The sequence below is a fragment of the Strigops habroptila genome, chromosome 5, assembly GCF_004027225.2.
Source record: "Strigops habroptila isolate Jane chromosome 5, bStrHab1.2.pri, whole genome shotgun sequence".
NCBI classification, from domain to species: Eukaryota; Metazoa; Chordata; class Aves; order Psittaciformes; family Psittacidae; genus Strigops; species Strigops habroptila.
This window is the reverse complement of record NC_044281.2, coordinates 51,564,952-51,586,579: the sequence shown is the minus strand read 5'-3', so window position 1 is coordinate 51,586,579 and position 21,628 is coordinate 51,564,952. Positions and strand designations below refer to the sequence as shown.

At 38.5% G+C, this 21,628-nt stretch overlaps 1 protein-coding gene across 1 annotated transcript; it reads right to left on the bottom strand.

Moving 5' to 3' along the window:
* Positions 1–9,302: 9,302 nt before the first annotated feature.
* Positions 9,303–21,418, bottom strand: DDX18 (DEAD-box helicase 18). Its single transcript, XM_030488136.1, has 14 exons — positions 21,178–21,418; positions 20,880–21,074; positions 19,713–19,850; positions 18,386–18,521; positions 17,792–17,892; positions 17,486–17,685; positions 17,283–17,397; positions 15,976–16,115; positions 14,976–15,137; positions 13,810–13,962; positions 12,970–13,083; positions 12,215–12,271; positions 10,694–10,871; positions 9,303–10,065 (listed from the first exon to the last, which is right to left on the bottom strand). The coding sequence occupies exons 1-14, from the start codon at positions 21,293–21,295 to the stop codon at positions 9,923–9,925; spliced, it is 1,950 nt and encodes a 649-aa protein (XP_030343996.1). The 5' UTR covers positions 21,296–21,418; the 3' UTR covers positions 9,303–9,922.
* Between the last annotated feature and the right edge of the window lie 210 nt (positions 21,419–21,628).

Here is a 21,628-nt window from a genome sequence, read left to right as displayed (position 1 = left end):
AAAGAAAAAAATATCTGAAGTTCGCTTAAATTTTTAAGTGGCCGGGAACATCTCTGTCCTTACGTGTGTTTGGGGCAGGTTTGTGGAAGAGTTTCTTCACTTCAGGCTTATGCCCAGCCTCTGAAAACATCCCTTCTCTTGGCTCTTTCCAGTAACTACCCTGAAAATCAGAGTTTTTCAAAAATAATTTTAAACCTGTTATACAACCTATTTTAAAGTCTATAACAGGTGTTAACAGGTTGTTAGGCATAAAGGAGACACAGCAATGAGCTTTGGCTTTTCCTGAGTAATAAATGGTGACATGTAGAGTGAGAGGATCATAGAGCAGCCTGGGTATTATATTTAAAGTGTGTTTAAGGTATTATAGCTAAGGTCTTTGGGACGTATCCTTTTTCCTCAGCCTGCTTTCATTCCTGGGGTCCTTTACAACCTGTAACCAGCATTTTCACCCACTTCGTTTCTTCTTAGTCTATTACCAGGACAATTTCAGTGGGAGTTACTGGACAAAACACAGGCTCTTTTCCCCTTCCAGGTTCTATGGTGGTGGTGAGAGATCTCCAAAGTTGTTTGGAGTTGTTGAGCACCAGTAAATAAGATCAAAGAAGGTCAGTGATGTTTGTTTCCTTGCAAGTAGCAGCATGCCTGCCATACAGACTGTAAAGGGACAGAGTTTTGGGGACAGGAGATTGGTTGCTCAGTTTTGAGGTAGAGAAGGAGTATTTTCTGAGTCAGAATAGTCTCATCTAAATGAATGCTGCTCAAATCAATGTTCTTGTCGTGGTTTAAGCCCAGCTGGTAACTCAGAACCACGCAGACACTCGCTCACTCCCCCTCTTCTTCCTCCCCCCGCTCCCGGAGGGATGGGAAGGAGAATCGAAAGAATGTGACTCCCACGTGTTGAGATAAGAGCAGTCCCGTAACCAAGGTGTAATACAAAACCACTACTGCTACCACCAATAATAATAATAATGATAAGGGAAATAACAAGGGGAGAGGATACAATTGCTCACCACCTGCCGACCGATACCCAGCCCGACCTCAGCAGCGATCTGGGCCTTTTGGGTAACTCCCCCCTGTTTATATACTGGGCATGATGTGCTATGGTATGGAATACCCCTTTGGCTAGTTTGGGTCAGGTGTCCTGTCTATGCTTCCTCCAGGCTTCCCCTCCTCTCTGGCAAGAGCATGAGACTGAGAAAGTCCTTGACCAGAGTAAGCATTACTTAGCAACAACTAAAAACATGGGTGTTATCAGCATGGTTCCCAGGCTGAAAGTTAAAAAACACAGCACTGCACCAGCTACTAAGAAGGAGAAAAAATGAGTGCTGTAGCTGAACCCAGGACAGTTCTTCACTTGCATTCACATTCACTGAAGAAACCATATGGCAAAACACAAACACCTGACAACACCACTATGTTACCCAAGGCAAGCAGGATCCAGCTTGCCTTACTCAGGGTTCCCAGATTCAAAAGCTGGAACAATGTTTAAGTATTACAGAAATGTCAGACAATGGCTGTAGTCAGAATAACCAGGCTGTTTTGCTGCTTAACTTTGGGATGCCACTTCACTCATCAGATAAAAAAATTCTATATTTCACACACTCTTAATGCAGACATGATTTTAGTTGCTACTTCCTATAGTAATTCTATCAAGTGCTCTAGTGTAAGCCAGCAGCAAAGAGAAAACTATCTGCATTACTTACCAGCTTTTATTATTAGGAAAAACAGGACTTCTGAGTGCTGAATGTCTCACATTTTGCCAGTTGAGCTTCCAATAGGCAGAATCTGACAGAGCTTGTCAAGAAAAGTCTTTTCGCAATACTGCTGCAAGTTGAGTCTAAAGCAGCATCTGAAACTATTAGGCACTGGTAAAAATTTGTTAGGGGTGGGAGACAGCATGTGACTGCTTCACAAGCACCTTTGCATGCTTTGTCTTTATATTGCTCCTTTCTGACTTGTGTCTTGTTTTTAAAATGTCAGCTAAATAATTACTGAACAACATTTTATTCCTTTAAAAGGCACCCAGAGCTAAAAGCAGTAAGGGAAACAGGTAGATAAAAAAGTCTTTTAACTTCTACATGTTTCAACAATTATCAGTCCAGTTCTGTGATCTTAATAAAGGAATAAAAGAATCTTGTCACAATTTGAATAACTCAGTTATTAAAGAAAGACTACAAACAAAGAAAACATAGACTAACTGCAAAAGTTTCATGTTTAGGAGCCCATATTGGCCAGGGTATGATTCATTTGTTCCTGCTCCTGCAAGAAATGAGGTTTTTTCCTTGTGTAAGGGTAGTTCATTTGTGGGTTGTGGCCTACCATTAAAACAGCCCAGATTATTTCAAAGTCTTCCTTTCCTAGAAGCTGTGTGTCCCATCCCTCTACTCCTATTTATTGTGTACATTATGTGCCACATCCTGATAGTTACTTTCCAGTTCACACATCAAATGCATTGAAATCTCCCACTTTTTCCTCCCAGTTGGCTGAAATAACCTAGTCCTATAATACAGAGGCTTGAATAAAGTCTTAAATGGATTCATTTTTTCTTGATAATTACTCCACTGCTGTCTTGTCCTGTGAATGCAAAAGCTTCGTGCTCCTCAAAGATTGCTATGGCAACATGTTACAAAGGTCTCAGAAACCAGAGTATGCTTTGAAAAACAGAAAAGGATATTTTAAAATTGAGGAGACTTGCATGTATTCATGTATTCTTAATAACAGAAAAGCAAATAAATATTGCATGAAATGATAAAACAAAAAAGACAAAACTAAACCACACTTTTATTCATCTACTGAAATTAAAAGAGGGCCTAGTTTACTTTTAAGTACAGTTACGGTATTACAAATTGCTGTCATGTGAAAGTGCAAGGAAAACAATGAAAATCTGTTGTTTCATTCACAGATATATTTTAATGACTTCAGAAACTACAGTCTGCATCTTCATAGTTTCTTATTTCAATGAAGTATGGTAGTGTGTATCCTCAAAAGATAATTGATATTACCAACTGGTTCATTGCTCTTAAATAAGCAAATAAATATGTGACCTAAGGGCTTAGAGCTAGGTGATAGAATTAACAGTAAATACAAAATAACATCATCTTCCCATCTGGATGTTTGGAGCTTTGTTGGCTGAGACGTCTGAGGGATGCAAAACAGAGGATGGTGGAAAACCAGTAGTCTGCTTGTAAGTCTAAGGATAGAAATACTTTATATCTTCCTCTGCACCCATTCTCACTTTTCCCTGGTGACCAGAGAATTATAGAGAAAATGACTTGTGAGGAATGGCAAAACATACTTCCTTACCATAGTCCTTACCACCTTACCATCACCACCTGCAACTCATTCTTCTGGCTGCTGCTATTGAAATGGGTCGCCTCAGACTCTGTCTTGTCATAATGATTAGACATTAGGAAGAAGTTTTTTACTGTGAAGGTGGTGAGACACTGGAACAGGTTGCCAGAGAAGTTGTGGCAACTTCTCATTGTTCATTGGCATTGTTCAAGGCCAGGTTGGATGGGCCTTTTGGGCAACCTGGTCTAGTGGAAGGTGTCCCTGTCCATGGCAGCGAGGTTGGAACTAGGTGATCTTTAAGGTCTTTTCCAACCCAAACCATGCTGTGATTTTTATGATATTTTTTTTTTCCTGTCAGTCTGAAAGTTCCTAACTTAGCTTAGCCCTCCCTGCATCCTCAGAATTCTTGTCCCAGCTCCCCTTTGTGCAGTTGTGCTAAAGAAGCAACTGTCTTCACCAGACAGCAGCTACCCAGGCCCGCTTCATTATAGCTCTGTTTTAGAGCACTTTCAAGGACAGCATGCTGCTTAGGAACAGCTCTGGAGGATGATGATTCATCCAGATAACAGAATTTCGATTCATTATGTGAAACAGTGCTGTATTTTTATAGCAAATTATAAAATTTAAATATAGTTTACATTTTTCAAAGTTTGCTTTTATCTGTTAGAGATGGCAGATTATTTTTAGACCATTACAAAAGGACTACACTGAACTTGACCATTTTGATTTAATTTTCATTTTTTGTTTTAGGTAAAAAAGTCCTATGGCAGCTTCTAGTACATGCAGTTTTATTCCATCCTCTGTTCTCTGCTAGCTCTTTAATAGAAAACTAGCCTCCTTTATAAAGCATTTTTCACAAAACTAACTTATATAGATACTGCACTTAATTTGATACATATATAAAAAAAATTGCATCTCAAAGGAAAAACAAACCCTCAAAAATCCTTTAACAGTGGTTTCCATATTTTTATGATCAAAAATTTGATGAAGAATCTAGATGTCACAGAAATGCTAGCTAGCATTGATTTTAATGAGAAAATCTTTGACGGAATAATTTCCATTCACATCGGTTTTACGTAACCTGTGAGGATGTGAGCCACTAAGTGCAAGGTTTGCAAACACAAGGGCTAGTCAGCAAAGATCTGTATAGCTGCATGAATTAGGTTTGCCACAGGGATGTGTGCATGTATGTTAACAGATAACGAGCCCTAGGGCAGCTAAGGCCAACACAGGAATACAAAGGGGTATATATAGTAGCAAATCTGCTAACATTAGGCTTTCCTGCTCTTAGAGCGGCCACATACAAAACCCCTCAACTAATATTCTACAATTGAGTAAATATAATTTGTTTGACCTTAATTATTGGCTTCTGCTACTGGCAATAATCCTGAGGAGGAACCAGAATTTAGTTTTCTTTTAAATTATTTTGACTATGTACAAGACATTGACTTTCCACTTTTGGATTTTAATATTTTTAAGTGTCAAAGTTATTTAGAAATCCACATCTATTGATTTCTATTTTAATTTGTTCCCAAGAAAATTGCAGTGCTCAAATGCCTTTGATTCTCATTCTAGCTCACTTTAAACCTGTGCAGCAACTGTTTTCACATTTTTCTTAAGTTCGGTAGAAAAAGCATCCACAAAACATTCCCCATATGGGCCACCTATTACTACTAATTAACTCCACTGACATTATAATGTGGAGCGAATGTAAAGCAAGGCCTTTGTATGAATTTGTCATGAATACAAGTCTGGAATATGTGTGTGTGGCAGTTATTTTTCTGTGCAATACTTTTGAATAGACAAATTTCATACCCATATTCAAAGAAAGAATTGTTTGGGTGAGTTTAAGGTTAATTAAGACCTGTATACACTATTGATTAGTTTGCACCTGAAACAGCATTAGTGCAACCTCACCTTGAGTAGACGATCAGTGTAGGTTCCTTCCAACTGAAAATATTCTCATCAGTATCCTTATTTAAAAAAGATACCTTGCTCAATTTATGTAGAAAGTGGGACAAAAAATTATGGAGAGTTTACATAAAGTTATAGTAGCACATACTTGTAAAGCACCAGAAAGAGATTCATAAAATTTTGCACTGAAGTGGAAAATGCAGTGTTTAAATAATAATTTAGCACTTCATATAGTTTTGTTATAAGCTGTTTGCAGCTAGGGCTTAGAACAGGTCACGGATTCTTTTTTTCCTGGTATTAAAGAATTACCTGTTGTAGTACATTTCACCATTTCGCTAACTTTCCCTCCGCCACAATTAAGATAGGAATGTAAAGATATCAGTGAATACAATTTCCATGGAAAAATTAAATTGTTTTACTGTTTTGATGGTTTTGTTTGGGTTTTGTTTGTTTGTTTCGTGTTTGTTTTTAAAGCAATGTCATTCATGTTACATTTATGCTCTTAAATTAGATTTTGTAGATATTAGTGTTACTGTGTAGCTTCGTAAGTCTTTCTTACTATGTTACATACTCCTATGTAGCTTCATAAACTCATTCTCAGGTCTCTTAATAACAATCAGAGCAAGGTGCTAGGCAAAACTTACTACTCCAGTCTCTTTTCTCTTCCCATACAGAAAGGGTTTTATTAATTAGAAAAGACAATGTACCAAGAACACTTATCCAGAGCTTATAAGGAGGACTCAATAGTTCCTACAAATTCACGTGGTCTGTAAACCCCTATGAGTGAACATCTAGGTTTAGTTATGTAAAGGAACACGTTTAATATTCTTGTAATTCTCAACATTCACAGGTGATTGCAACCACTCATACATAAGAGGAGCTCAGAAAGCCCTGAGTTGCTAAACATCTTCAGATGACAGCCCAAAGAGGAGCATTTGGAAGAAGTTGTGGAACTGTTATACAAGTTTTTACAGAGCCTATGATTTTCTTCTTTTTAATTCTGGCCAACTGGGGAAAAAATAGCAGATAGCTATGTTTTTCAGTGCTGTAGCTTACAAAAGTGATTGGGAAGATGAACTGCTATTGTAGAGGATGCTCAGATATTTTTTTTAAAGGTGAATGCAGTTCTTAAGCTGGATGACACCAATATAACAAAGTGAGTGTGTGTCTAGACAGCACCCCGATTTTCCATTTGTCTTCCATTGTCTTAATGGCATCCTTCCTCTACCTCTTCTCACAACTCTGTATCAAAAGTTTATTGTGGTGGCTAAAAGGAGAAAAATAAAAAACGTAATCTCTTCCCATGTGGCTGTGCAATAAAGAGATTTGACACAAGCAACATTATAGTATTTATGACTTTGATGCAAGCCAGCAAATTTTTTAGAGGCAAAGAGCATTCCAGTTCAAGAGGCTGGATTCTTATTGTCAGGGCTCAAAATCTTCTATAAATCTAGAGCAAACAAAAGCATTGCAAACAGTTACATGAATTCTCCTGTCAAGCCAAGCAGCTAAAATCCTGAGGAAATCAAGCTAGCAGAGCAAAAGTCAAGAGCAGAGGACAGATTTTATTCTGCATGCCTAGCCAGTTGATTCTAGACTTCTTTCAGCATTGTTAGTTTAGTTTGCAAAAAACAACCAATCAACCAACCAACCATCAACCCACCTGAGTCTTTTCTAGTTGTTAGATGTTTATATCTCCATGAAACCCCTTGTAAGTTTTGACGGGATTGAAGTAGCTGGACAACTATCTCCTAAGCAGAACAGTGGTAGAACTAGAGAGCCACAGACCTGTTGTGCTGTGTCCTGTTAGTACCATACCTTCCTTCATAGTGACAAATTGGAGACCTCTACTAAAATGTTATTTTGTTTAATCATGTTCTTTTTGCTCTTCCTGTGAGAGCTTGCTTCCTCTGAACCTCAGATTACTGGCTTGAAAGCAAATCTTTAGTTTCTAAAGCTTTAGTAGGTTACTTAAATTGAGTTATCAACTCATGCATGAAACAAAACGGCTAATTACTGTCAAAATATAAACCTATTTACAGCAGATCTAAGTAGATAATATCCAGCTCTCAAGTATTCTTGCTCTACACTGTCAATAAACTTGCCCTCCACCTGTGACATTCACTCTGAAAAATTTGATGGCAACACTTTCTGACTAGTCTTGTTTGTAACTCGGCAGCGTTATGGCACAGGAAATTTGTACCACGACCAGATTTTTCATGATTATGAGCAGTAGCTCAGCAATGGAATTCTCCTTTATGGGCCTATTCCAAGAACTGTCAAAAAATTCTTCCAGTTCAAGCAGGACAGTTTTGATCACCCCCTTAAGTGGTTTAAAGGGTCCAATTTCTTTGTCAAGGTTCTTAGAGAAAGAAGGCAATTTCTCAAGGCACACGATATTAGTCCCTAACCTATCAATCATTGTTATGAGACAAGCCTTGAGAGTCTGATGGCCGAGGTCTATTAACTGCTCACAAGAATGATGGTAAGGTGCAAAGGAAACACTGGATTTCCAATCAGCTTGACAATCTTTTAAAGTTCTTGCAATACCACTGTAAAATAGATGCTGTCCGATACACACAGATGTTTCATCAAACTGTTTTTCATATATTATTCTATAAACAAAGAGAAAGGTAACTGCACCTGCGCAAGCTAGGAAGCTGAAGCCCTTCTCTTTTCAATTCCTACTTAGTCTCAGCTCAGGAAATCTGGTTAATCAGGAAATTAGTGTGATGTAGTTACTACAGGCCATGCAGCCATTATACATCTATAATGTTTAAGTAAGTGTTAACATTTTTTTTAGGCTAAGCTAGTACTACTCTAGAGGAATACCATCCAGTCTTTCAAATACTTAGTATCATAGAATCATAGAATAGTAAGGGTCGGAAAGGACCTTAAGATCATCTAGTTCCAACTCCCCTGCCATGGGCAGGGACACCTCGCCCTAAACCATGTGGCCCATGGCTCTGTCCAACCTGGCCTTGAACACTGCCAGGGATGTAGCATCCACAACCTCCCTGGGCAAGCCATTCCAGTGGTTCACCACCCTCACAGTAAAGAACTTCCTCCTTATATCTAATATAAACTTCCCCTGTTTAATACTTCTTTGTATTAGGGTACATAGGAGAATGCAAACCCAATATATCAGGGAGGAATCGTGCAGACTTGTGCCTCATATCAGACTTTAGAAATTGACAGTGCCTTAACAATTTTAAAGAAAAATTCTGCGTTTTTCCCCCAAGATGATCAGTTCTCTCTGAGGGTGGAAATAAAGTCTGCCAATGTTCTGCAACACTTCAGTGCACATATCATAGTTTGAAATCTGACATGCTACTTCAAAAGACCTAAGGAATAACAGTCCATTTTATATTGCAGTAACTACGTATGATTTTGTATTACTAATTGGTCCTGAGTTACATTTTAAATCTAAATTAAAAAATGTTTTACTGTAATCACATGGGGCCCAGATTTCTGGATTCTGTGACATTTTAGTCTTTCTCTGCATTGATGGATGTGCACTTTTTAAACGCGACTGCCCACCACTGTAGCCTTGGGAGAATTCTTACCTACAATGGTCAAGCTATGAAAGTAATACATATAATACAGTTACTCTACTTTCGCCCAACTATTCTTTCTGTAGCCTTCACGTTTGTTCTGTTTGCAATGTGCATTCCACCTTCTTCCATTTCAGTTCTTTTTATTTCTCTGTCAACATATCCTACTGTATTTATACCTCATTTCACTTATCTAGTCTCTCCAGCACCCTAATCCTGTAGTAGTATTTTGACTTTGCCCATTACTGATCTGATAAACTAAGACTAAAAAAAGCACTTTTATAATTTACGAGATACAACTGCAAAACTTCTCACTCCATCAAGGTTATGGAACATTTTAAAAAACATCATCTGGGCCGACTGCTTCAATTTATGTCATCTGCTTTTCCTAATTTTCTCTGCATATTCATAAGAGAGTACACAAGACATAACCATATGGATAAAGTCAGATTTAAAGAGAACATGAAGGAAAAACCAAACATTTCACTAGAATGTTAAGCATTTTGTCACATTGAAAAGAAACACTATTAAACATGTCCCAGATGTGGTACAAGAGATTATTTTTTTTAATCTTTGACGGTGTACTTGTTATACAGGTACCATGACTGACATTAATCACAAGCTCATACAGCATTAATTGTTTATAGGTATGTTCTGTTCTAAAGGGATCTTCTTACATTCTTCAGCATATCTGATGGGCAAAACAGAGTTCTGTAGCACCAAAAACCCTTGTAATAAATTCATGTGAGCTATTTTTTTATCTTATACTGTAATCTGTCCTTGCGTTGTCTCCTCCAACAATCTTCAGAGGTGTGCATAGAAAAAAGGGTAAATATAAAACAAATTCTTTTATAAGCCCTAAAAGTATTTTTTCTTTCTTTAATAAAAAACTCTGTAGTATTGACTTAGGATAATTATATTCAACTATCTTTTTTCCTTACAAGCAGCATGGCAAAATTAGCTGGCCATATTCTCCCTTTCTATGTTTAATCTCCCTTCCAAAGAGTTTTCCTAAAATGAAAGATAAAAAGATGTTCCCAGAAACAAAACCATAAAGACCCCTAAAAATGTGAACAGAGCAGTTTAAATTGGAAGTAAATGGCAGATGGGTTTGATCAAGGTAGTCTGTATCAATGCCACAAGCCATTTTAATGAATGTATGATTAACGAGAAAACTGCCGATGGTCTGATTTCTTGTTAATGTGTTTGAAGATTTTAGCTTTGTGGACATTCTTTGCTTTCTGGTAACCAAATCCCCCACCTCCACCTCTTTTCTGTAGTCTTCTGCCATGGTTGCTGTTCACATCTGGAATTTTATTGGTTAAAGAACTTAAAAAGGAATAATTTGAAATGTTGCTTTTTAGGTACTGTAAGGGTTATTAATGTGAGAAAATATAGCAGCATTATACAAAAAGTTGTGTTGCATAACTACAGGCAAAAATAGAACTTTGTGCCTGTGGTGCTAAATAAGGCTTTGAATTCCTCAGTTGTCCAACAAAGTTGGCCAAAGTACTACGGCTTCGAATTCCATCGACTGGCAGGTTTGACAGCAATCTAGATAGTGTCTCCTATTTCATGCTTTTGCCCCTCTATTTCTATACTGCACAATTATGGAACTAAGCACGTACCTTTCAATGAAAATAATGATGCATGGAGAACAGTACTTTAGAACACATATGCATGTATGCATTCCAGCACCTGCTACGCCCCAGCAACTGAATCACATACAGCATCTACATGCTCTAAAACACAGACGTTTGTAGGCAATTTTTGCAGTTTTAATATTTGCTATTTAACATTTTCTTAAACTACTATTGGAGCACGGTGCATTCATGTGATTAATAATAAAATAATCAGAATAGGAACTTCAGGAAGTTGCATGTAACGCGTATAACGCAGAAATACAGTTTTGAAACACTGCAGTAAAAGGATACTGAGGTCAACAAATGGAGGAACTTTAAAGCCAAATGAAAGGCTGACTTTGGGAAGATCCAAGTTATTGACATTATAGATCTGCTTCAGAGAATGGGAGTCATAAGCTCTAATGTAAGCTTTGTATGCTTCCTGGGCTGACTTGTGAAGGAAGTAGTTCTTCTCAATCAGTTTTTCCAGCTGGTGAGGGGAAGAAAACCAAAACAAAACAAGAGACATATCCAATTATAGCTGTAACAAGTGTACAAATTATATTCAAGCAGATTATTTACTGTGGGTGTTGCAGTGATATTCATTATTCGCTTCAGCAAAACTGCCCTGTGACAGTGGAGTGCACGGACATATATCAGAATGCTTTTAAAAACAGAGGGGAAAAAAGCCTGAAACTGAATTACAGTACAAAGCCTCAGCAATATAAAAATTTATAGAAATATTAAATTGGGTTGTCCCAAACAGGTTAATCAAGGAGTATACAACTACAGCCACACCATGAAACTATGTGTATTGAGAATTAATGGATGACAGTGTAATTTTAAGTCACGCATTTAAAATGTACAATTCCATGTAATTCTGTATGTAGTCTCATCTATTATAGTGGAAATGCATTGTAAAATAAGCAGTATTAATTCTAAAACAAAAATGCAGATGCAGTAGTGTAGACATCTTATTTGTTGCAGGCTAAGTTCCCAATACTCTTTAGGTCCAAGTATCTCATTTGATGTTTAGCATACATTAATTCAACATATTAAGTTATGTTAGACATCATTACTTCCTAATTATTCTTAACAAGGAACCTCTTTCTTCACTGCTTCTTGTACTTGCTGCTTCAAATTTAAGTTTCTGCAAAGAAGCTTTACAGAGCTCTTATCAAAAGAATGAGTCACAAAACTAAATAATAGAAATTCACATCTACAGAACTATCTATCTATGTCATTCTATTCAACTTTGTGCTCCATGGTTATTTTTGTAGCACTGGAGCACAAAACAGGTTTAGGTGATGCTGGGCTTTATTAACACCAGCTAGTTAAAAATACACCTGGAGTGTATCTTAACATCTCTAAGTGTTGGTACCGGATCTCTTTCTGCACACGGAAGTCTGAGTAAATCATCTTATAAAACATATGTTGCGCACAATTAATCTGAACAGATAGAACTATTCAATTAAAGCTGCCAAAACTCTGTTTGCTATGCCAGACAAGAACATCCCTTCAGAAGTTGAAAGCAGGTTTACATCACTGTGCTTTTGCGAGGTGATGTGAAAAACTAATTCTTACAGGCAAATTTGTACCATGTAATAATGCAAATTTAGTACTAGATAATAAAATTAATCTTGCATTTCTAAACCTTTTATTGCTTTACTGTTAGCAAGATACAACATGGTCGGAGGATTTACTGCACACCACTCATCCACAGGAACTCTTCCAAGCAAGCATACGTATTTTTAAACTGCGTAAGACTAGCATTCTCCATGTAAATTATTACACAGATATGCAAAGTAACTGTAGTATGAAGTTGTTTCATACCTGAGACTGGATGTCTGAAATTTTTGACCAAGAAAATTCAAATTCACTTAATGGTACCTAAAAAAAATAAAATATTATACTGTAAATAGTGTGTTTAAGACCTAAGACAAATAGAAAAAGACCTGCTATATAACAGAAGATTTTTTTTTTTTTAATACCCCAGCTGTATCTGTAAGGAGCCTTTACATCAATATGCCACTATTATCATTTCCTTTAAGGTAGAGTAATAAAGATGCTCAGTATGACACTGTTACCACTTTAGCTTTGCTTTAGAAGCTATACCACTTTAGCTACAAATGGCAAAACTCTGTAGTGTAAAGAAGCCCATAATGAGAGCAACCAGGAAACTATGTGCAGTTCTGCCACATTAAAACGATTATATTTAGAAGGTGGCTACACTTCTTTTGGAATTGAACAAAATGCAATTGACTCTGAATAGAAAAAATAAAACCAGCACAATCAACATCCTGGTTTTAATTTCCTCTGGGTGGTCAAACTCCCTGTATCCTTTCACAGACAAGTCATAGGAAATTTATTTACTTCTTAGTAACACAAGTTGCACAGTTGCAAAGCAGCTATAAATACACTATTTACTTTTGTGCTGCTGACTTTAGACTTCAAGATAGTTGTTCAGTTAAATATTTTCTAAGCAACAGAATGTTTTTTGCTTAAAAAAGTGTTTAATCATTAAATTTTTGCCTTTAAAAGCCTGTTGCACAATTAAGAAAAAAAAAAGAAATCTAAACATAAGTTACCCTTGCTTGTTTTAAATAACGAAGAAAGCCCAGTTCTTCTGGTCGTAAAATGAGCAGAGCATGCCCTTTACCATTTATACCTCTGGCAGTTCTACCAACACGATGAATATATTCCTTTCAGAAAGAATAAGAAACAGCAAGTCCAATCAGTATTTCTAACATGCAATAAACAAACAACTCCCTCCCCAGTTCAACATTAATATAGTATAATGCATCATCCATTGTTTTTAAAGACCACTTTAAATGACACATGGATGAGGGAAAGCAAGTGCTGGAGATGTAAAGCATTAATTAGGCTGAGACCTAATTAATTAAACAGAATCCCTGACTAGAAGTATTTTACCTTTTACTAAAGAATAAAAATATTAAGTCTGCTGTAACTGAAAACTTAAACATTGCTTTTGGTATATTTGCTGTGTTTATTTTGTCAAAACTTCTGAGTTTTTTGAGTTTTGCTTGTTTACACTGGACGTTTCAAGTAAGGATACTTTTAAATACAAATCAAATTTCCACTGGAAAAGCTGTCAGGAGACTCAGGGATGCATATATAAACTCATACTTCTCCTGAAAACTGTTTTGTCGTTTAGCCGATTAGATTTTACATTAATTTAACAGCACAAAGAATAACATTTTTAAAAGCAACTCTTAAAATGGTAACGAAGGTCTCAGCTAGGTGCAGCATTTCCCAGGAGCTGGTGAAGTGGAAGAAATCGACAGCTAGATTTGAACATGGCTGTATCCTGCAGCAGTTTCAGCAGCAGTTTCAGCTTTTCTCTGCAACTACATTTGCAGCTAGGATTGGATTTGTTGCTTTCAAGTTTCTCTGTTTCCTTAACTTACTTTTGGATCATCTGGAGGGTCATACTGGACAATCCAGTCAACTTCAGGAATATCCAAGCCTCTGGCAGCTACATCAGTGCACAACAGTATTCCAGATTCTGCATTACAGAACTGGAAAAATGTCGTAGTACGTTTGGTTTGTTTCTGCTTGCCCTAAAAGGAAACAAACACATTAAGGATGAAATATTAACTAAAAAAAGTATATCAACAAGTAATAATAATAAAAAAAAATAATCTGCCCACTTGTAAGATTAAATCTACTTTCCCATTTCACCTACAGTATCACTGCCAACAACAGAAAATAATTTGGGGCATCTTTGCATATCATGGACTTGTACAGACCAAGCGGCACTACTTTGCAGTGAATAAACAATGCTACCAGAGTCAACAGCACAGGGTTACATGTCGTGGTATCTCTGAGAGATTACGGTCTATCTTCCAAAGCATTAAAAATTTGGTTGCATAAACATTCTTTTCGGGAGAGCTGCTAAATGCCGGAAGTTCAGAAAAATGCATTTGCAAGTCTAACAATATGTTACATAAATTACAAGTTAAACAAAAACCAACCAAACACACTTAGATCAGTTCTATCAAAGTATAGCTAAAAAATTCCCAAAAGAACAAAAAGGACATTTGCAGTCAGCTGTAACCGTTTTCTAAAATTTCAGTTAATTCTTTCTCCTAAACTATGCATTTTGTGGTTTTGACAAAAAAAAAAAAAAAAAAAAAAGGAAAAAAAAATTCATCCAAATGGTAAGAATTGGAATAGTAAAACCAAACATCACTCTGGCCTTAGAAGCAGCACCCAACACTTCAGGGATTAGTGTTTGGGTTCCTCTGACAACAGCTTTGCTCCATAAATTGAGCTGTAGCGCTTGTGAAAGGCAACCTCTTGGAAAAAAAGGGAAAGCTTTCTACACACAGAGCATAAATTAATATCAATGTTCAGCCCTGATTTGGAAAACAGCAAAATTAACATATTGAAGTGTTGGTATTACATGGTCTTTGCTTTATTTCCTTTCTCTATAGACTAATCAAGACCATCAGTTTTCTGAGCAGGGTATCTACTTATTAGAAACTGGACTGAAATTAAAAAAGGCAAATGTAAGGTCAGTAACAGCTTACAGGATTTATCAGATAAATTAATCAATTAATAAAATACTTACATGAATAGCCAAAACAGGCAGATCAATATAGTTGAGTAATTCATAGTGGTACTTCACTGACATACATGATGAAAAAAATACCATTAGTTTCTTCTTCCGGTTCTTCTTGAGGAATGTGAAGAGCAGAAGGAATCTTTTTTCAGACGGACACACTACATACCCCTGGAAAAGTTTTAAATATTGTTAAATAAAATAATACGGAATAAACTTTTGCTTCAATATAATTTGCTTTGCAATACGATTAAATTAGGGAAGTGTTACGTTGTGAAACAAATACGCCAAATAGTTAATCTTTCCAGCTGCACTGGGCCAAACCATTCGATTTGTTATCTGTTCCTCACCTTGGTATATGAAACTCCTGAAATGATAAACTTGGTAAGAAACTTACTGCACTAACTTGAAATATGGAGAAGTAACATACCATTCTCCAAACTAATGTAAGTTCAGTGAAAAATAATTAATTTATACAATAAAAATTCATTTCAAGAACTTTGAACTACTGACATTAGGCATGAAAAAACTGAACAAGGTTCTTAGCATTTTTATATGATTTCAAGACTTCCATTTTACAGAACTCTTGCTACTGGCTTACTCTTTTAAGGTAATACACAGCTACTGGGAATTTTATAACAACATCATGTCAACTGCACAAAGAGAAACCGCTATTATCTTGAAACAGCAATGAAACAGATCTGAAGTGTGCATATATACACGCAGTCGATAACATGGAAAATAGTTAGAAAGACAACTGGAGCTAGGTATGTAATACAGACAGGAACAAACAAATCTAACAAACTATATTAGTATTTCATGAGGTTTTAGATCACCTGTCCTGCAAACATTGACTAGATGCACATAACTTACTCCAGTTAGCAGACTGAGTACAGCCCTTTGGGCAAACAATAGCTTTTGTCCATTAGGATGGTAAACACCCTTGAAGCCCAGTTAAAACCACACAGGACTTGGTATGTTCATACCCCTCTTAACATTTGTGTTTTACCTGTTCGAGACCATCTACTGTTGCTGTCTCCTTGTTATCATCAACCCCAACATACAGTGGCTCTTTCTTCAGAGAGATCTTTGCCAGGTCTTCAACCTTTCTGGTTTGTGTAGCAGAAAAAAGCATAGTCTGTCTGCGCTCTGAAAAAATATTTATTTTGAAAGACAGCCTCATTTTTTAAAGGAGAATTCAAATAGCAAGACCATAAAATCTCTAGCTGCACACTTCCCTGAGCAAGTTGTCTACTTTTTTTTCAATTAAATTCTAATTGAAACATACTGACAAAGACATGTGTAGTTGTGTTATGGACAGGATGTTTATTTAGGATTCGGGGGTGGGGCAGCCTAAAAGAATATCAAAACACAGCCTATCAAAACACAACATTCTTTCTCACTGGGAAAACGTTTATAATCACTTGCACTCCAACTCAGACACAAAACAATGATTTAAGTAGAGACTGACCTTGTTATTCTAAGTACAGATTGCTTTAATTCCCAGAAATATTAAAATTTTCCTTGAAAAAAAAAAAAAAGGGAAAAAAAAAAATCATGCTACACATTGTGCGGGAAAAAACCTTACCAAAACTAAGGTGCATTGTTACTGTTTGTCTTGCAAAATCAGTCTAGATCACACACCTTCCTGCATACACTATTTAGTCACATGGCAGTATGTCTGTACAGAACCTCAGGGACTTCAATGGCTTTAGAGCAGGTGTAGGACACTCCCTGCCTGCCTGTCATCTCTGAGCTCAAATATATATCCTGATCCTCTAACTTTTCCTTGTTACATGAGTACATGAAAAATGCAGACCAAGACTGTTCCATTTTGCAACTGCAAGAACAGTAGCAACTGTTCTTGCCTAACAACCTGGAATAATTAAATGAAAAATTGGGGAAAGAAAATTTTAAGGTAAATACTTAAAACTCCCTTAAGATACTGTTCTTGGAGGTATGAAGAAAATTTGAACTGCAATTCAGAAGACCTTTTCCTTATATAGAAGCATTAAGAAGTAATGAATTGTAGAAAACATGTGCAGAGGAAGACGAATGAGAGAACATAAATGCTAAGATCTTACACAAACAGAATTATATCCCTAAAGTGCATATGAAAACTCTGTCCTTCAGATAAATGATGTTAAATAAAGTAACATATACTAGCTATCAGAAAAAAATGACAGAGTAAGACGACTCTGAAGTGCATTTACAGAACTATAAAAATTAATGACTTTTCTTATAATAATGGAGCCGTAAAGGAGACATAATGTTAGTCAAGCGATTTCCAGGAAAGACTTTTTTTTTTCTTCTTACTTGGTAGAAGTTTTATGATCTGTTTCATTTCTTCTTCGAATCCAACCTCCAAGATACGATCCGCCTCATCAATTACCAAACACTGCAAGTTCTTATACATGAAACCTGGAGTGTTCTAGAAGATGAACAAATACAGAGTCAGACAGGAACAGGAGCTTTATTATGTTTTAATAGATCAGATTAGACATCAATATTTTATCTACCTGCATATGATCCAGCAGTCTTCCTGGTGTTGCTACAATGATGTTGATTCCATTTCCAAGTTTCTGTGCTTCTGCTGATCTGTTACTGCCCCCCATTATCAGACCATATGTGTGAACGTGATGATTCATAAGTTCTTTAAGAACTCCATAGGTTTGCATAGCAAGCTCTCGAGTAGGAGAGAGAATAATAACACCCGTTCCTAAAAGATACATCAGAAAAGTTATAACTCATCCAATCCCCCTCCTAACCGTGTCCCTAAACGGCAGCGCCACAGCAAAATTCAACTGTGAAATACAGAGTCTTACCATTTCTAGGCATGAATTTCAGCTTATAGATGAGCTCTACTGCAGGAATAAGGAACGCAAGTGTTTTGCCACTGCCTGTTTTTGCAGCTGCTAAAATATCCCTGTATGCAGCAAAGTTAGAAAAAGCAGCATTTAGTTGAGTGTACAGAGAAAAGAACAATCATATTTTGAACAATCATATGTTAAACAATGTAAAAACCTAAGGTGACTTAAAGGAAACCAGTACAGTTGGTACTAAGAGCTTGGTGGCAGATGTGGTCCATGGCAATTGGTCACTATGTCACTGGTGACAGTGTCTTTGAGACACACTGACAAGACCAGTGAAAACACACTTTCCAGCTTTCAAAGACAAATGCAAAGCAGTTCCCATTAGCTCACCGTAAGTATTTGTTCAAATGCAACACTTATATACTTTGTTAACCTGTAATACTGTCTATAAGCAAAATATACAAAATATATGAGAACATACTGAAAAAAACCCCAACCTCACAACAGTTTAGCTGCAGAAAAGTTACATTTAATATATTTAGCTTTCTAGCAAAATTTACACAACATCTGGGGTCAGTATCGTGATTAAAAAGCTGTACTTCTTACCTGCCTTCCAGAAGCGGCTTAATACTTTTATGCTGAATTTCAGTCATGTGTGTAAAACCCATGTCATTTATGCCTTTCAATGTATTCTCACTGACAACACCAGCCAGGGAAGTAAAAGAATTGTCTTCAAAAGCACCTGAAGCGAGTGGGGGAAATAAAAAATATTCAAACTTAATTTCTTCAATTTCATCTGTCCTCTGAGATTGTGCAGTTAAAACTGACCTAGATTTAAAAAATCAAAGGAATTTTCTGCAGCCCTGCAGAAAAGGACTTGGGGGTGTTGGTTGACGAGAAGCTTAACATGAGCCGGCAGTGTGCGCTTGCAGCCCAGAAAGCCAACCGCATCCTGGGCTGCATCAAAAGAAGCGTGACCAGCAGGTCGAAGGAGGTGATCCTGCCCCTCTACTCTGCTCTTGTGAGACCCCACTTGGAGTACTGCGTACAGTTCTGGTGTCCTCAACATAAAAAGGACATGGAGCTGTTGGAGCAAGTCCAGAGGAGGGCCACGAGGATGATAAGAGGGCTGGAGCACCTCCCATATGAAGACAGGCTGAGAGAGTTGGGGCTGTTCAGCCTGGAGAAGAGAAGGCTGCGTGGTGACCTCATAGCAGCCTTCCAGTATCTGAAGGGGGTCTACAAGGATGCTGGGGAGGGACTCTTCCTTAGGGACTGTAGTGGTAGGACAAGGGGTAATGGGTTCAAACTTAAACAGAGGAAGTTTAGATTAGATATAAGGAAGAAGTTCTTTACAGTGAGGGTGGTGAAGCACTGGAATGGGTTGCCCAGGGAGGTTGTGGATGCTCCGTCCCTGGCGGTGTTCAAGGCCAGGTGGGACAGAGCCTTGAGCCACGTGGTTTAGGTCAAGGTGTCCCTGCCCATGGCAGGCGGGTTGGAACTAGATGATCTTAAGGTCCTTTCCAACCCTTACTATTCTATGATTCTATGATTCTTATTCCCCTCTACCATAAAATCTGAAGACACTGACAAAATACTCTGTATTAATGAGTTCCTCAGACTATTACACAAAGCTGTTAAAAATGAACACAAATACACTGCTCCTCCATTGTGCTCTTCATTGACTTTTTGCTCTACAATTAAACGTGTATGTTTTAAAACAGATGTTAACTAGTAATTTTAAGAGTAATAGGAGTGTGTATACAATGCAGATTTTAAAGAACAGGAACTGAGGAACAGCTGTACAGTCGCCAGTGTCACACCACCTATACTCCAACACCTGACTTACAAAGCTAACCTGAAAACTGCAACTTGCTCTGGAAGAGACAGACCTTGGATTTTTGCACAGGTATGAAAAGCGAACACCAGATACCTGTTACACCTAGTGGTAAACTAGGCACTTCATCTTCCTCCCCCTCCTCCTCTTCCTTCTCTCCAGAATCCTGCTTTTCTTCATCTTCTACCTCGGCAGATCCATCTTCTTCAGTTCTTGCTTTTTTAGTTTCTGTATCTAGAGCATTGTTTTACAGAAAACAAGTCAGAGATATGAAAGACCTGTTCATCAAGTTGTTCCAGACAGTGAATTTCTTTGGTCTGTAAACCACGCACAAATGTCATGCTTTTTTCATGTGGTGGGAAGGGGTGGGAGACAGGGAGGCAAGGTTTCTATGGAACCTTCTGAGGCAGAGCACAAAAAAAATCCTAAATTCCTTCCACAATCCACTTCGCATAATAAAACAATGAAGCTTAATGTATATTCTATGACATTTTCTGTGGAAACAAGATAAATTATCCTTAAACTTAAGTTACAAAATCCTTTCCTATCTGTAACGCAGACATCAAGTTTCCGACTCAGTTTGTGCTCAGGACATGTGATATGTAATGTCTCTGTTCTAAGTACCTGAATCCTCAGAGCATGAAAGCACCTCTTTATATACACAACCATAGTAAGTGTCACAAAGATCAAGTACATCAGGAATAGAAGCTTCAAATATGTATGTGTGTATGTGTATCTATACATACACATGTATAAAAATATATACAAATTTAGCAATATTTATGGGAAGCAATTTTTTGGGCTAGTTGCCCAGTAGGTTTTAGTTTCATAATGTAGTTGCCATTCACAGATGTTGCCAAAGGTTGGATGCGTTGCTAAAAGGCCACACTGGCTGCACACCCAAGCACAGAAAGCACCACGAAATCTCTCAAAGCTTCACTTTCAAAGACACCATATATATTTGCTTAAAAACAAGCAAACCATCCATACTTCATGTTACACAGCACAATCCTACGCAACAATTAAATTGTTCACTATCGGTTTAGTATCTATTAAGAGTTCAAATATTACAATTGGAGTAAACCCCGTAATACTGAAAACCTCCAGGGCTTTAAAGCATACCCCATACCACCGCAAGGTCCTTCTCATTGCCCAGCCGACTGATCCTCTCTGACAGAGCGGAAAACGAAAGCAGGCGCTTTCGTGGGTCTCCACGCACAACTCAGCTCTGGGAGACAAGTTGTAGTCGTTAAGAAAACCCACCTTCCTCCACAGCAGCCGCTGCCGCTTTCCTCTTTTTCTTCTTCCTCTTCTTCTGCCCGCTGCGGGGGCCGGCTCCACCCGCGCCTTCCCCGCCTGCCGCCGCCGCCGCCGCGTCTGCCTCAGGGGCCGCCGCCGGTTCCTCCACCTCCTCCTCCTCCTCCTCCTCCTCCGGAGGGCCCTGCGATGCCGCCTCGCCTGCCGGAGGGACGTTTCGGAGGCAGAAAGGGTAAAAAAAGAAACACAAAGTCAGCGACGCCGCCGCAAGCGCTCAGCCGGGGGAGGCCCCGCACGGCCCTACCTGCCCCTTCGGCCGCCCGCAGCTTGAGGTTGCGCTGCCGCAGCTTCAGGTTGCGCTTGTGGATCTTCCTGCGGAGCAGCCGCATGGGCAGGCTGCTGGCGACCACCGGCGCCGACATCCCGCCACGCCGCTCCGCGTTCCCTTCACACGTGGAGACAGCAGCACTGCACTCACGCACCCCGCCGGAACACCCCGCGCCCGCGAGGCATGACGGGAGGCCCGCAGCGACCCCCGGCGGCACGGCGGGACAGCGCCTGCGGTCCCAGACACGGCCGGGAGGGGAATAGCTCGTGTGTTTTGCTCCTCCCCTGCGCCTCAGCCAGCGAGGGCGGAAAACGCCTCGTTTACCCTAAGGGTGGGAGTCGCCGTCGCCGCCACAGACACCCCCTGCCCCGCAGTACCGGTGGTGTTGCCTCTGCTCATGGTTACAGGTGTTTAACTGCAACGGGAG